Source organism: Scardinius erythrophthalmus (genome assembly GCF_964197995.2).
Source record: "Scardinius erythrophthalmus genome assembly, chromosome: 5".
In the NCBI taxonomy this organism is placed as follows: domain Eukaryota; kingdom Metazoa; phylum Chordata; class Actinopteri; order Cypriniformes; family Leuciscidae; genus Scardinius; species Scardinius erythrophthalmus.
This window is the reverse complement of record NC_138225.1, coordinates 36630444-36647971: the sequence shown is the minus strand read 5'-3', so window position 1 is coordinate 36647971 and position 17528 is coordinate 36630444. Positions and strand designations below refer to the sequence as shown.

Sequence of the window (17528 nt, the reverse complement as noted above, 5' to 3'; positions counted from 1 at the left end):
AACATGAGGGTAAATAAATGATGGCACTTTTAATTTTTGGGTAAACTGCTCCTTTACGCAACAAAAGAACAGTGACGGGCCACAAAATAGTTTATCACAATAAACTTAATTCAACAACAACTAATGATATGAATCATAAGAGCAAGAAACATTAATACACTGTTGATACATATAGGACTACAACTACAGTTTCTTATTAATGGTTGCATAAAACACCTGTGTAAACCAACAAAAAGCCAAGAACCCAAAATACAAACGATCCGCAAATGTAGTGGTCGACTGATGTGGATTGTTAGCTGGCCAATGCCAATATCTTAGAGCAGTGGTTCTCAACTCCAGTCCTCTGCTCTGCACATGTTGTATGTCATCTTTATTAGAAAGATGACAAACACTTTTTAGCTTGTTAGAAAAGAGCTCCATGAACTGAACTAAGTGTGTCAGATAAGGGAGACACACAAAATGTGCAGAGCGGTGGGTCCGCAGGCTTAGAGAGCAGGGAAGCATACGGCTGATATAAAGCCAATATGCATGTTATCACATTTAAAGACAGTAAATAATACATTAATAATTTCTGTAATGAAATATATATTTATTTGACATTTTTACTGAAATAATTCCATCATGCACAGAGGTATATGTATACGGAACAAAGTATTATAGCTTTTCGATTTATATCAGACAGATCTGTTAGCAGGCACTGTGGTTTTCAGTGCTGTCAAAATAAAAGTCCCTCTTCTCCGACTCTTATCAGACAAACTGAAAAAATAAATGTATCAGCCAATGGCGATAATTAAAATAAAAGCCAGATATCGCCATGCATATTAACCATATATATTGGTCGACCACTACAGCATCTACACATTTAACACAGCAGCCATAATCATAATCTTGTAAATGTATTCAAGTGTTCAGCCCTAACAGACACCAAGTCTAGGTTTCAGACAGGACACAGTGAAAGCTAGACAGATCTAAAGGTAAAGGTAGCAGAATGGAGACAGATGATCTCTGTGCCACTCATGAGACCCCCACAAGATCCAGCATGCAATGGGCAGGTACAAACATAAGATCAGCCTGAAGGACAGACTAAGCCGAGAGACAGACAGAACAAGAAATAGACAAATGAAGATGGAAATGACTGCAAAAGATGAGAAGACGAAAGCCAAAGTAAGAGACTCCAACACACGCAGACTCTCTCGCTCTCTCTCAAACACACACACATACAAATTACGCTAAGCGGCATGTGTTAGCTCATAACTGCATGTGCTCAAAGGGTGAAAGGCAGATCATTTTGCGCGATTACAGCAGTGTCTTCCAGTGTGCACTGATTAGATAAAAGCGTGACCTGAGTGGTGATGGCGCATGTCGGGACTGACACATACTACGCGTGCAGTGGAGAGGAAGCACTCACAGCAAACTTACAGGTACTAGTTTCCAATACCATTTTGAGGGAGACTATCCCAGTAGCGAGGGAGGAGGTTAGAGGGAAAGAGACGGGAAGAGGAGCAGAGAAGATGTAAAGTCAGGGAAGAAAAGAGCAGACAGATATGACCCTGCTATGAGGTTAGAGGAGAAACAGAAGGAGTGATGCCACTGAAGATATTAGATCATTTCCACAAGCCTTTTGTTGTTACATTAGTATTATGTATTCAGATGAGTCTTGACATTTCAGTTGACACCTAAGGTCCTGTTTACACCTGGTATTAACAACCGTTGCATTTGATACGATCAAGTGGTCAGACGATTGTATTTCTCAAACACGTCTCCAGTAAGTGAACACTTGAATTCAGAGACTAGGGGCGGCATTATTTGGGGAGAAAAAAAAAGTCTAGGCTAATTGTTAGATTTCCAATTAAAATTGCAATTATTTACAAAACCAAACTAAACAAAACAAACAAAAGAAAACCTCTTTCCCCCTAACATTTCCTTCAGTGCAGTTTGAATAATGTTACATACAACTCTGTTTACACTTGTCTTTAACGATGTTCACTTGTGAATGGATTCCTCAAGACAGATGTTAAAACCAGGTCTAAAACAGCGCCTGAGAATTAGAGAGTTTTTACAATCTGTGAGTGAAACACTTGTGCTGGGATGTCTGGTACCTTCTGATGACTTGGAGAATCCAGCAGATGCTGTTTTGATTTGTGCTCCATCTCTGTGATCTCCCTCATTTTCAGGTTCACCTGCAGCACAAAGAAGGGAAGTGCTATGATACATATAAAAGAATTCAAAATAAACATCTGAAGTTTCTAAAGCCTTCTTTTAAAAGTGCTTGCATGAATGGACATGATCTGGCCAAGCACTGAAAGGCCCCCTAAGCGGCTACACAAATGCAGGTAAGCTATTGGTACATGTAACAATATGTCTATTCAAGCCGAAATTGCACCATTTAAACTGTGTTCTGTTAAAAAGCAAGTAAATCTGATACATCAAGGACAGTTCCAATACAAACATGACTAAGGGCCACACCCTTAAAAAAAACACACCTTGTTGATCCAGAAGATCATAGCATCCTCAAGGTCAAAGGGGAGCTCTTTGGAGGCACTGAATGTGGAGAACCGCTTCACGCAGGACACGACCTTCTCAATGCTGATCATCTCCACAGTGTAGGCCATCATCAAAGCATCAATCATAGGGATGTGAGAACTCTGTGCCACAAAACAGAGGACAAAGAAGTGTCACATTATTGCACTTCCATGCAGCATAAGAACAAGAAAACAAACTACATTTTATCAACTGACTTTCTTAAAAAAAAAAAAAAAAAAAAACAGTTTTCAGTTTCAGTTTTCACATAAATTTCATGACAGAATAAAGTACATTTGTAAATGTAGTACTATTATAAGGATATTCATTTCATTTTTTAACGTCAAGCAAAGCTCTTTAACCGATCATTAACCATTAACCGACAAGATTGTTAAATTAGAATTAAATTAGAATAACAGATATATATATAGTTTTATTTAATGCCATGTCAGCATCTAAGGCTATTTTTATGGCACAAATTGTGCTACAAAAAACAAATATCATATAAATACAATAAAACCAAGCAAACAAACACAACAAGTCATATAAAAAAAAAAATAATAATAATAATAAAAAAAAATATATATATATATATATATATATATATATATATATATATATATATATATATATATACACACACACACACATTATATATATATACACACAGTATGTATATATATTAGGGATGTCAACGATTAATCGACGATCGATTAATTGTCGATAATACATTTAATCGATAGAACTTATCGATCATCGATTAAGCAGGTCTTCATGCGGGTTCGCGGCGTGCTGCTCAACCGCGAAACATGTAAAGCGAGCGCGCCGGAGTTATGTTTGGGACCATTTTACACCTTCATCATCATGTAAGTTTGCGTGTGCATTCGCAGCCTTTTGTTTTGTTCAAATGTAAGTTGTAATACTGTTTATTTTGTGTATGCCTATCTATATCTGATTTATCTCATATTGGATGCATTTGGTAAAGAACTCTGTAGTAAAGCGTCAGCTTCAGCGCGCGCAGCTCAAACGGCAGTGCACGACTAATAATGACTATTGGGACTGTAATATTACATAACATTATAAAGAGAACAATATTGTAATAAAAAATTGTGAATTATTTGGGTTTAGTTGCCGTGTCGCGTTGCTTCAGGAAGAGCGCGTCCACAAAAGGAGTAGTTCTGAATGAATGGCACGTAACTTAGTTCAAGTTCACTTGTGCATGAATTTGCGTCATTTTGTGCAGATATAATTTGTAATATTGTTTATTTTAAATATATCTGATTAATCTCATATAGGATGCGTTTCTTTTAGATAAATAACGTGCTAGCAAAGTGCTCCAGTTTAACGGTTGCAGATTCATTCAGCGCGTGCAGTTGTTCCAGGAAGAGCGCGTCCACAACAGTCACACATTCTAGCGCATATGAGGCGGCGCTGGTGACGCGTTGTATTAGTAGTTATATTTGATTATTAAATAATTAATTTAATTATCAATCACATCGAAACATTTTACAATCCTACTAGCCCTTTTATTTAAAACCATTCTAATCGATTTGGTGAGGAACATTAGCATTTGCAGACCCTGTCATGCTGTTGGCCATATGCCACTGCAGTTGACGCATATCGCAGTATTAAGGCTAACGATTAATCGATTAATTGATCGTTAATTTAAACGACGATCGATCATGGGAATTTGTGAAAATTGACATCCCTAATATATATATATATATATATATATATATATATATATATATATATATATATATATATATATATATATATAGGCTAGTTATGAGCAACTAACCGCTAACTGACAGTAAGAATTTTGACAGATTAAAATGATCAGTTAAGTGGTTTAAAAAGTAATTTAAGTCATTTTTAAAGTCATTTTTCAAGATATTTTAAAATGTTTTCTGCATGGTTAAAAACACACTACACTTACAAAGTTGCATTTTTGATAGAGAAAAGAAAGGGATAAATCTCGTACAAGTTGCTTTTTAGTATTAAATTTTTAATGGGTCAAATACTTGTTTTGTAAGATTATGCCTGAAAAGGTTTTTGATTTTTTTTTATGATATGTAAAAAAACAAACAAAAAATAAAATAAATGGATGGATGGATGGATGGATGGATGGATCTATCTATCTATATATTATTTTTATTTTATTTTTTTGTTTGGTTTTTGTTTGTTTTTTTACATATCATAAAAAAAAAAATCCAAAACCTTTTCAGGCATAATCTTACAAAACAAGTATTTGACCCATTAAAAATTTAATAATTTAATACTAAAAAGCAACTTGTACGAGATTTATCCCTTTCTTTTCTCTATCAAAAATGCAACTTTATAAGTGTAGTGTGTTTTTAACCATGCAGAAAACATTTTAAAATATCTTGAAAAATGACTTTAAAAATGACTTAAATTACTTTTTAAACCATTTAACTGATCATTTTAATCTGTCAAAATTCTTACTGTCGGTTAGCGGTTAGTTGCTCATAACTAGCCAATGATACTCAAAAACTTTGTTTCACACCAGCATCATGCAAAAAAAAAATTAAATAAATGAATATTAATAATTTATAATAAATATAATGCATATGAAAGTAAAATGTTTCTTTCACAGTTTTTCACAGGACATTGACAAAACTGGTACTACTTTATTATAACCTAATAAAAGAAACGTCCCTATACTCAGAAAGTCCAAATGTTTAAGGGTGCTGCTCTTCCTCAGACTAAGAAAGGAAAAAAATGTGCACAAAGCTTTGAGGAATCTCCTTTTTAGCCCAAAGAAGGGCATACAGCTCTAGCTAATAAAAACACTGAGTCCAGTTAATCTGCCAAAAAGCACAGTCAAGATGAAGTAGGTAACAGAATATTTCGCATTTCTCATGAAATGTAAAAACCTTTATGTAACATTCCTCATGCTGGCTACAACCGTGTACATGACCTCATGATTTTAATAACCTATTACAAAATACACCAAGCACTTGAACATTCAGTCTTAGTTTGAGACTGTGAACAAAGCCCATCCAGTTACCATGGCAACCCCAACAGCAGTCAACGACTGACTAGTTCTTACGCCAGCACAATCTCAGCGGACTGATCCGTGACTCAAGCCAAAAGTGTCAGCGAACTTTCAGTCTTTTTCTCAGATAGCATGTCAGACGACCAGAAGATTGGAGTGTGATAGACTTTGGACTCAGATAAACGTTGTACTAAAGCAGAAAAGCACCCTATCACACTATTTGTACCATCTCTACAGTATATGTGTACAGCGCAGCGCACAGTATGAAATTTGCATTAAAAAAACAAGATGACCAACTACATTTGCCAATACGTGCCATATAACCAGAGCACACTGTGTCCCCCAATGAAATACTGTCAACTTGACTGAATCAGCCGTTATTTGTTAAATCTCATTGGTTGATCAGACAACCAAGAGTTAAGATATTTGACACTAATTAAAATTGCAAAACAACTGCAATCAGTAAAGCATACGCTACCGTTTAAAGGTCTGGAGGGTGTAAGATTATTTCATGTTTGTGAAAGAAGTCTCTTATGCTCACCAATGCTGAATTTATTTGATCAAAAAATTATTGCGTTTATCTGCTGCTCAAGAAACTATTTTATTATTAGCAAAGTTGAAAATAGTTGTGCTGCTTAATAATTGTTGGAAACCTTTTGGATACTTTTTATTCAGGATTCTTTGATAAATAGAAAGTTTTTTTTTTTTTTAAACAGCATTTATTTTACAATTTAAAAGTCTTTTGTGTACCTTTTGATCAATGTAATGCATCCTTAAAGAATAAATGTATTCATTTTCTTTCTTTATTTTTTTAAACTTTGAATGGTAATGTACAGTGCAGTAAGCAATACACTAGTATCCCATTCCAAGTTTTGCCAATGTGTCAAGCTACACAACATGATTTAGTGGTCAACCAAACTTAGTGATCAGGCAGATATACATTAAACATTAAGCAGAGAATAAAGAGGCTGCTCTGGGACTTCAAAACAGTACATCCCTTAGAGCCACGTTAACACAGTAGAATTTAAGCCGGACGTCAGCTAAATAGAATGGTAAACATGCTTTTTCGCCGTACACAAATAATATACGTGGCACATAGTCAATTAAACCAGATTAAAAACAGCACTTCACGTCATAAAGTTTGTAAATCCCTGTTGTGACTTTTACTAGTAAGGGTACTCCATTCGGACAACTTGATGCCATGTATTTATGTAGCACTGATGCTATAACACCGGTTCAAAGCACACAAATGACGCCTATACCTCTTTAAAAGTCATCATGCTGTACCTACACAGTACACACCCCACAAAGCCATTCTGTTCGGTCTAACAGGTTTGTGTGGATCAGACTGTATTAGGCTCTGCACAGGGTGTGGGCTCGACCACAAAGATTTGAATTAGAAGTGATAAAAACACGGCTGAGTGTACAATGCTGATTCACCACCATCAGTGATTCACCATTCACTGGAGAAAGCACATCACTGGCTAAAAAAAATACAGCTGTGAATCAATGAAATCCACTCCGCTCTGAGCTACTTTAGCTCAAGCACTGATCACACTAATTGTTTGGACAGGTGATTGTAGTGGTTATATGTGAAAGGAAAAACACAAGCTGGATATGCCAACAATAGCAGCTTTCTCCTGTCAGTGCAGAGATATCTACAACAGGAAGATTTCTGCAAACCACAGTTTCCATATCACATTTGCTTTTTCTTTGTCTGGTTCTGGACTGTAATTAGCGCTTGCTAAGGCAACCATCACGATTATCGTTTCTTCCTCCAGACAAAATGCTGGTGCGTGTGCAATGGATGCGAATAATACTTCAAATTATGCTATTACTGCTTTATACAAGAAATATAAATCAAAAAGGGGTCATCCGGATCATTTCTAGGAATGTCTTTTAACTTGGGGCTGTAAAACATTACCTACAAACCACCTAAAACACCCTAGCAAACCCAAATTAATATAACCCACTACCCAGCCATATCTTGGCAGCAGAATATCAGAGAGGGCTGGGGATGGGCTTTTTTGACCTGGGGCTGGGTACAAAGGTCCATACGGGACCCCTGCCATATCTTGGCAGTAGAATATCAGAGAAATGGGGGTAGGGCTCTTTTGACTAACGGCAGTGTACAAAAACAAAATCAAACACCCTGGCGGTGACTTTTGCGCGTACACACACACAGAGATGGGAGATTGCACTGTGCACACACACACAGAAACATTCAATAGCACAAAAGAAAGTTGTTGTCAACACGATTTGTATTAATAAATGAACTTCTCTACTGAATCTCTACTTTATATTACTCAGCAACAAGGTGGTAACATCACTGTTTTTGAAGTGATTAAATCAAGGGCACAGTTTTGGTTTTAACATTGGGGGGTTGAAGTGTGAACCGTTTTAGCGGGGGTCGCAGGGCAATAAGTTAGAATGCTAATTTAACGCTTCGTAGCTGGCGGGTGTTTTTTTTGTTTTTGCCTTCACATCTTTTAATGCTGTGCGTGGATTATCCTTATACTTATTCTAAATATATAAAAATGTAAATCATTTATTAATAAATATATTAGGGCTGTAATGGATCGTAGTTGATCCATATGGACCAGGCCCCACGGTTCGGCACACGTGATTTGCAGATTACTTGCAAAGTTTTATCATCATAGACTGAAAGTTGTGTTTTGTCTTACCAATTTACACATTCAAATGACTTTAAATCATTCAAGCAAAAGGACAAAAGAGAACTCACTTCCATAGTCAAACACTGAATTGATCTTTCACGTTTCCTTGCACTTACATGGACAAATGTACCAGTCTCTGCAAGTATTCTTCTAAACACAGTAGGTCATGTCTTAATTTAATGTAAACAGTTGAGAAAGAAATCAGCTGTGTATCATTGTATTGGATCTGTGAATTAGGTCTTAAAGCGATAGCAGCCTATAAAATACCTGCTGCTGACTATGACATAAATGTTAATCAAACAACAAAACACAGATTTAATAAAGATTAATCTATATTTACTTTATACAGTAAACAATACCGTGTTATTTTAAATGTAATTATTACATTTCCTTACCTGAATACTTCTGTTAGACCTTACTTAATTTTTAACTTTGTTCTATTGTATTTATCTATGCTTGTAGTTTGTGTTTGTTCTTATTTTATTACAGACTGTTCACTTGTCTTTAATATCCTAATGTTTGAACTTTATTAGTTCGGCTAGTAGATTTTGCTGTGGTATCAAAGTACTTAAACAGGACTTTTTTTATTGTTTTTTGCTGATCTGAAAAATGGTCCGATCCGTGACTCAGAAACCGTATCATTATCTGAACCCTGAGTTTTGTGATCTGTTACACCGATGGATAGATGGATAGATAGATGACAAAACCCACTATAATAAAAAAGGTATATATTTGATGTACATTAATGAATATTAATGTTATACAGAAAATATTTTTTAATGTCATGTTTATATTATATTCAATAATAAATGTACATCATGCATATTATTAAATATATACAATCACGTCTTATACAAACTCACGTTATCCATTCAGCATACTGTAAAATTTTAAAAAAGTAAAAAAAGTAGTACTATATTCCAAACACATCCAAAGAAATAAAATGACAAAATACATTTTGAATGCAACGCACCATTTTGATTGGTTGGCAGGACAGATCTGAATCTGTGACAGGCGTGTCATCGCCCTCCATGACATAGATGCCTTTGCGAGACAAGGCCTGGATGACTGACTGGTGGGACTGCAGAGAGGCCACCTGGTCTCCTTTGAGAATGAGGGTGCACACGCGACAGTACAGCTCACAGGACAGCAGTAACCGGATCACCGGGGGTTTAATGTGTTCCTGGTCATACTGATCTGTGTAGAAAGGGTCTTGCAGGTCCTCTGGGATGTGATCTGACAGGATGAGAAAACAATAAATTAGGATATTAACAAATTTTACTGATGCTGCTGAGATACTGATGAAATACTTGGGATGTTTTCAACTGTTATTGCCGCTACAGTTTCTATGTCTGGTATCATATGCAATCTGCCGGGGAACCCCTTGCTTTGTTGCCATCTACGGCACTATGTGCTAGACAATAGCGTGATGGTGTGAAAAGCAAGACATAGGGCCCTAGTCTCATCATGAAATCTCCTGTGCAGACGCAGATGTGATGTGGCAGCTGGGGGTCTGGCCGCAACCATGAGGCTCAAACACTGGCAAGAAAGGCCAGACATGTCCTAGTCTGGGCAGCCATTGCTCCATCCACACCAACCACAAATATTTCGACGCCCTCTGCACCGGCATCCCCCAGGAGAACCAAATCATTAAATGTGAAGGCACTGGGTCCAATCATCCATCATGCATTTATGCACACACACCTGCCCCCCTCTGATGAACCACGTGGAGCTGTCTGCTTTGTTCCAAACCAGTCCGTCTGCCACATGCACGGGTTGTTTAAAGACTGGAAAATTACAGTGAGCATGTCTTGTGTTTCAATACAGCAGATTTAGAGCCTATTATTACACAGGAGAATGATTTTAGCATTGCATTAATGTGCACAGGGATACCAACTTAGTTTAAACATTTTAGGAATTTATAAGAATATATAGTGTAAAGCATCAACCATAGGTCCTGTACCATTTCTTTCAATTTATTTGGCATACCATTATTAAATACCTTGTGCCTTTACTAGTTCGATATTTCTATAATATATATATATATATATATATATATATATATATATATATATATATATATATATATATATATATTATAGAAATATAGAACTAGTAAAGGCACAAGGTATTTAATATAAGTAAATCAGTTAAAATAAATCAAATAAAGTTATAAATATTTTTCTCACAAAAACGCATCACATCGCTTTAGGCAGCCTTTATTAACCCCCTGGAGTCGTATGTGGATTACTTTTATAATGAATGGATGCTCTTTTTGAAGCTTCAAAATCTCAGGCGCTACTCACTCCCATTATAAAGTTAAAGGATCATTTTTTATATAACTCAGATTGTGTTTGGCTGAAAGAAGAATGTCATATACACCTAGGATGGCTTGAGGGTGAGTAAATCATGTGATCATTTCCATTATGGGGTGAACTAACCCTTTAACTTTGTCATATGTTATAAATATAAAAACTCAAACTCAACTCAAATTTTTACCGCAGTATGTTAACCAAGTTTGTTTGTGTGTGCTGTGCACATTTATTTCGATTTCTCTTTGAGAGGCTGCGCGAGCCTCAACAACAGGGCAACCTTGTCACCATCAGGACATTATTATCCACCATCAATCGACACTTACAATAAATAAAAAAATCTGAATCACTTGCGTTTCGGTAATTCCCATTATATATTTTGTTATTGACGTTTTAATCAGGTTATTTGTCGGGTCAGGCAAGTAAAATTATCTTTCACTTGTTCCGGACAAGTGTTAATGTCGAGCCCTGCATATAGATATAATATAAAAAATAAAATATCTAAAATTTCAAATATCTACCGTACACCAAAGTACAAGAAGAAGAAAAAGAGAATATGACAGCCTTAAATAAGGGCCCAGTTGCAAGCATTTGTATTTATCCTGCAGTATTCTAAGTTTTTTTTTTTTTTTTTTCTTAAAAAAAGTGAACTGGACATTCAAAAGGACATTCAAAGCAGTAATCATCAGAATCCAAAGAAATCCTTCAAATCTGGCCCACTTCTGACAGTAAAGATGCACATGGCCTTCATCTCCATTTAGGCCAATTACTGTGCTGAAACAACTCCGCTTTAACCACAGCTTTACTGAAGGGAATTTCCTGAATAACAGAAAAGCCGAGGGGGAGGACAAATTACTCCACAATAATGGTGGAATAAACTTTATATGAACCTCAACCCCCAGACAAGCACATGTCTAACCCCTTCAGTAATTAAATAACTCCCACGTTAATAACAATAATTATTGACAGCCATGTTATTATTATTACCTATCACTGTTATGGCAAACTGACACACCCTGCAAAGACAGTTCAGATAATTAAACATTCAACAGCAGAGAGACAGTTTCCTCAGCTTTAAAACGAGGTCAGAAGCCTTACACACCACTTTTGTTTCACCCACCGATGATGGCAGATTGGGGTGCTTTTTGTTAGAGGGGGCACAGGCTACATATCAGAGCATGCTTGAATACATCCTCCAATGGGATCCCTTTCCACTGTGCCAGTCTTATGAGATGATCTAATAGGAGCCATATGCTCAAGACAGATCTTGTGTGCAACTCTTCTGGTACCACCATAAGTGAATACTAAATCCGTCCAACAAAAGAAATAAATTAATACATGTCATAACAAAAAATGAAAGAAAGTCCACCCCACTAAAAGTTTGATCACATTTGTCCACACACTGCAGTGCTCATATGTTACAGTCATTAGTGACTGATACTAGAGCAGAGGCTAAAAATATACCTTGAGCAAATATGTCTGCTGGCTGGTCATTGCTTTTTCCAAATGCAGGTAGGTACTCAAACAGTTAACCCTGATTGACAACAGAAATTAATAATAATGCCTCATTATCAAAATTTAGTAAAGTCCATATGCAGTACATTTTTTGTTCATTTTTCACACTTCAAAGAAATAGTAAAGTTTTATTTTTATGTATAAAATGTGCATCAAGATGCATTGCACTTGCACCAGGCAATTAATGTCTTTACGTGCCATAATTTAGTATATTGAAACCTATCTTATGGCATTGATATGTATTGCAATACAGTGCACTGCACGAGCTGTATGGACATTTTATGATACTCTTATGATGCTTATCAACCATTTTTTATTTTTTTCAAAACTTGACAGCCTCTCTCCCATTCACCTTTACATGCAAAATAGCAGCCTGGACATTCTGCTTTATTTGTGTTCCACAGAAGAGAGAAATTCTGGATCAAGGGCGAGTAAATCCCAACAGAATTCTCAATTTTGGGGGAATTATTCATTAAACAGATGTCTGAAAGCTTGACTTTTTTAAAAAACTTTACATAGATTACATACATAAAATACAAAACAGACTATTGGTGCCCCACATACAGCCTGCGCTCTTTATCTGCTGACAGGGAGTTGGTGGCATTAGGAAAACCCTTCCTGTTCATCCACAACATTTCAAATGTGCAAGCACTGCAGAAGGGACAAATGCTTTTGATCCCGACTGTCAAATACAACAACGGTGGACTCAGACTGTTGCTCTCCAAGCCAAATTTTGTAGGTCATATATAAGTTAGAGCTGCACAATTCTGGATTCTCCCACGATTCTGAATGGACAACTAAACAAAATAATATGTCATTTACTAGAGGTTCTGACAAAATGTTAATTGCTGAAGTGTATTTGAAACATATGTAGTTAATTTGAATGAATTATTATTATTATTTAGAAAATTGGTTTGAATGAATGATTCAATGAATAAAGACTTCACTTGTTTCATTGCTGGATGAATCAGCATTTTTGAACAAATCTATTGAATGAATGATTCAATAACAAATACATTTTTACTGGTCACTTGTCACCACCTTGTGGTGTAATGATTTAATTGATAAACTCTTTATTTGAAGCGTCGAGTTACTTTCAAAAGGTGATTTACTCTATTTGTATCGCTACCGTAGACATCAACGTTCTGAACTATAAACTTTTATCCGAGTAATTCTGTGATCATTTGAACCATTGTAACAGAAATAATTATAATTATAATAATTGAAACGATTAATTGCACAGCTCTAATATAAGTACATCTGTAATATTGCTTGACCTGTTGAGCAGTATTTCCATAAACCTTGACTAGTTTTTATTTTGTGTACTGATTAAAATCAGTCCACTGTGAATAATAACAATAGCAAAAGTTTTGTTTTTTCTGGACATGTACATGACAAAACCAGTTTTTGGGTATTTTAAGTAGCTTGGAGTATCGTGTCAAGATCATGGTACAATGTCTATATGTGAATTAAAGCGCTTGCACATTCTGTTATGCTGCTTGATATTGCAAACTGATATTTGTTTTTGTATTATTTTCACATATTATCATAATAATAGTAACACTGGTTTGTAGCTTTCAGTGCACATTGCTATTATGCTAGTTATTTACCTATAGCGTCAAATGAATTGGAAGTCTCTGAAGAAAATAACTTCAAAATAAGGTGGATACTGTTATTGCGAAATACGATTTTGGTCATATCACCCACCTCTAGCTCACACTTGCAAAAAATTTAAAAAAGTACCATGCTGCTATCATGTTTTTTCAGACATGTACCATGAACTCTTGGAAATACATGGGCTTGGAGTACTATGTAAATACCATGGTATATGAATTTCAGTAGCATCCATCAAAGTACCACGGTATTATCATCTGATACCAGCGCGATCCAATGTTTCTGCCACTGGATCATTTTGCTGTGGTAAATATAGCATTGACACATTTTAAGTACTATGTAAAGACCATAGTATGTGTGTACAAGTAGTATGGAAATACCATTTTTGGCCATGCACCACGACAACGCCTAACTATGAATATGGTTGATCATTATCAATAAATTGCCCAGTATCAAGGTACAGTGATGGCAGGGGATAATACCACAGTAAGGGGAGAGGCACATTTTTTCGGGCTGTCTAGCCAACTTGTCTTTGATTACATAGCACACAGAGTCTATATATCAATTTAATAAATACAAGTCTTGCTTTTCGGTCCTGTTTTCATTCATGAACAAAGTTAAATCAACTCACCGATTCCGAAAGCTTTGGCGAACAGCCATCGCAGGTTAGCCGCTATTTTGGCTCGGGCTGAATCATACATCTCCAGCGGCACGATCTCCAGCGCCTCGCCCGCCGCCTCCATCTTTCTGCGGGCGCTGTCAGCACCCAGCTCCGCGTCCATCCCGCAACCACCGTCTGAAAACACACAAGCAAAAGCACTTTCAAACAACCTTAAAGGCTTTCTAATGAGGGCAAGTGGTGTTTCCTAAGCTGCATGGAAATGTGTCAGGAGCTTTGGAGCAGTAACGTTAACGTTAATTCAGTTCTTTAGCGTCCAAGCTAGCTAGCACACGAATAGCTTTTATTCCAACACTATCCTCTCAAATATGTAATAATATTAATCCCAGACATAAACGACATGTAGTTTGTTACTTAACGTTACAGCAACTGAACAAAACAAACCTAACCACCTCCTGACAAAACAAGATAAGCTAGTCTGTGATTAGTTTATATGCAAAGCAACTAGCTAGCCATCGCCCAGGGAGCTAATACACACCAAAATAATACTATATTAAATATTCAAACACTCACACGGGGAGATAGATTTAACCATCTGTGAGAGCTGCTGTCCTGAGCGTAAACTGGTTTGCATGTTTTGAATGAAACACAGTTACCAGCGGCTAACAGCTAATGCTGCTTTAACGAGATGAGGACTAGCAACCCGCTGCTAAACTACAGCCCCTTTGTCAGCAATTAATGAAAACAACCACATTTACCGCAACGTACCTTCCATATGATGTGCTATCAACAATCCACTGTAACAAATCTGTGGGTGAGAAATGAAAGAAAAGGGTAAAAGGCTCCGGTGGGAATCATGAGGCCACGTTTAGTCCGAGCAGATACGAGTGTCGGTGGATGAATGACAAACCCCTCTGTGAGTGTGTAACAGCCTTCATTACTAACACACTTCAAAATACCCGCAACAAACAGTCTAAATACAGTTTATAATGTCAATTATTCAAGATGTGCTGTTGTGGGTGAGAGTTATGTAGCCTAGAAAGATATTGTTATTAGGCCTGATGTTGTGTTTGCTTGGTTAAGAAAAGCACAGTGATGTTTTATATTTTGTACACGTGTTTAAAAGATAATAATTAATTCCTCTAGGATAAGGCTAAATTCTTATGCAAGTGAGCTGAAATTATGGTTAATCTTTCGTAATTATATTACAGTTATTTCCTGTATTATTATTTTTTGTAAAGTCAAGTTTAATGGACATTCCCGCCATACAGCTACACGTACAGTCAGTGGCATGAAATCAGTGCAGATTAATGATATGAAATATTATTGTTTACTCGGTCTTTATTGTCCTGTCTGTAGATTGGGATAGCCAATTAATAACGTATTATTTGAAGATGCTTTTTATTTATGATTAGGAAAATACAAAGGTAACAGGCAGACACAAGTTATTTTTATTTATTTTTTATTTATTTTTATGCTCCCTGAAGATCAAACACTACTGCCATTTTGTCCATCTAGAATAATTGTTCTCATTTTCTTGCAGTTTTTCAAGTGCAGTAAATACACAAATGTATAAACGTTGCTGATTGTGCTGAGTATTACAATTTTCATCATGTAATTTGTATGGATTGTAGTTTGTTACGCAATCTATATTTTAGGTAATGTAATCTCACTAATCTGATTACTTATTGATTAATTTGTACCTAACTCATCACTGTGTTTTAATCATGTTTCTTACAGAAATAAATGTGTGCCCCATGTGTTCTATTATGTGGTATATAATGTGGTTGTACAGTGTTGTCTGATGTATCTGTTTTGTATGCCAGTGTTAAAGATGAATTTCTGTCAAACAAACAAACAAACAAAAGTAGAAAATGTATTCTCCTCTTCGATAACATCGTGAAGTGCATTAAACATGTCAGGCTTTCTCAAACTGGGGTTTGTGTAGGATCTGCAGGGGTTTGCAAATTGATGAAAAGCTAATAATTAAATCTAAAAAAAAAAAATTAAAAGAAAACATTTTCAAATAAAAACAATCAAAAATAATACACTTACTAAAAATATTGCCTCTCAATTTTCCATGTAATTACAAGTGGCAGTTATTTGTGTGTGCAATTCCACAAAACTTGTCAGAATATATATGCAATAAGCTTTTTTTAAAAGGAAAACTATTGGGCAAATCATTGAATTATGAATAATTTACTGCCATTTTGTGAATACTAAGTAATCATGCAATCAATAACTGAGTAACCTCGGCAACTGTATGTTTACGAGTACTATTTTAAAATGTAATATAATCTAATTACAAGTAATTAATTTTGGGAACCTGATGAAGTAATCCAGATTACATGTAATCAGTTATAATATCTCAAGTCACACCTCAATGCTGATTCATCTTGATAAGCAAACATCCACCTCCCTGCACTGCCCTGCTATGAGTCTTACAGGCAAGGCAATAACAAACACACAACACTGCCTTTGACTTTTTCATTAATGTGTAGACATAAATCTTTGCCCAAAGTATATATGTAAAAACATGTTGCAGATTATGTAACTTCATGCTGGTCTGATTTATGGCAACTGATGCAATCTAAGTGTTTAGATTAATGCTAAGAAATCTATATCTCTCAAGGCTGAGATTTGACAGGGAGTTCACAAAATGATGGTAAATAAATTAAATTGCCATAACTACCACTGTGAAGGTGTAGAGGCCTGTTAGTGGTCAGGTTGTAATGACACACAGATTCCTGGTACACTCTTACAAATAAAGGTTTATTGTAGGGCTGTGAAATGATTAATCGTGATTAATCACATCCAAAATGAAAGTTTGTGTTTACATAATATATGTGTGTGTACTGTGCATAATTATTTTGTATATATCGTTTCACAGCCCTATGCCATTGGTGGTTCCATGAAGAACCTTCAACATCCATAAGACCTTGTCAACTTTCCATTTGGCAAAAAAAAAAAAACTGTTTACTGAACGGTTCTTTATAGGGAACTGAAAATAATCCTTGTTGTGACATTCATTTTGAAGAGTGTACTCAGGAAGGGAATTTATCTCTAATGTTACGCTGATGTAGGCTATGTTTTTATTGTTTTATACATAATACTGATATTTTATTATAAATTAGCTTGTATGAATTTCATGCCTCTGGTTGATCCTGCGCTGTGCTTAAACCAGGGAGTGGGAATAACACCCGTGCTGAGTTATTCGGCTGGAAACATTAACCATCCCCAAAATCTTTTGGAGT

General features: G+C 35.9%; 1 protein-coding gene across 3 annotated transcripts in view; it reads right to left on the bottom strand.

Moving 5' to 3' along the window:
* Window positions 1-15278, bottom strand: part of camsap1b (calmodulin regulated spectrin-associated protein 1b) — a 30672-nt gene extending 15394 nt beyond the window's left edge. The window contains exons 1-5 of one of the 3 annotated variants that reach the window (XM_081366598.1): window positions 15043-15278; window positions 14287-14451; window positions 9188-9450; window positions 2484-2645; window positions 2100-2180 (exon numbers count right to left, since the gene is read on the bottom strand). In XM_081366598.1, the coding sequence (XP_081222724.1) occupies window positions 2100-2180; window positions 2484-2645; window positions 9188-9450; window positions 14287-14451; window positions 15043-15049 (678 nt within the window). In that variant the 5' untranslated portion in view covers window positions 15050-15278. Of the gene's footprint in view, window positions 1-2099; window positions 2181-2483; window positions 2646-9187; window positions 9451-14286; window positions 14452-14847; window positions 15005-15042 lie in introns of those variants that run through there. The other 2 variants (XM_081366596.1, XM_081366597.1) reach the window with 2 other exon arrangements.
* Window positions 15279-17528: the final 2250 nt, after the last annotated feature.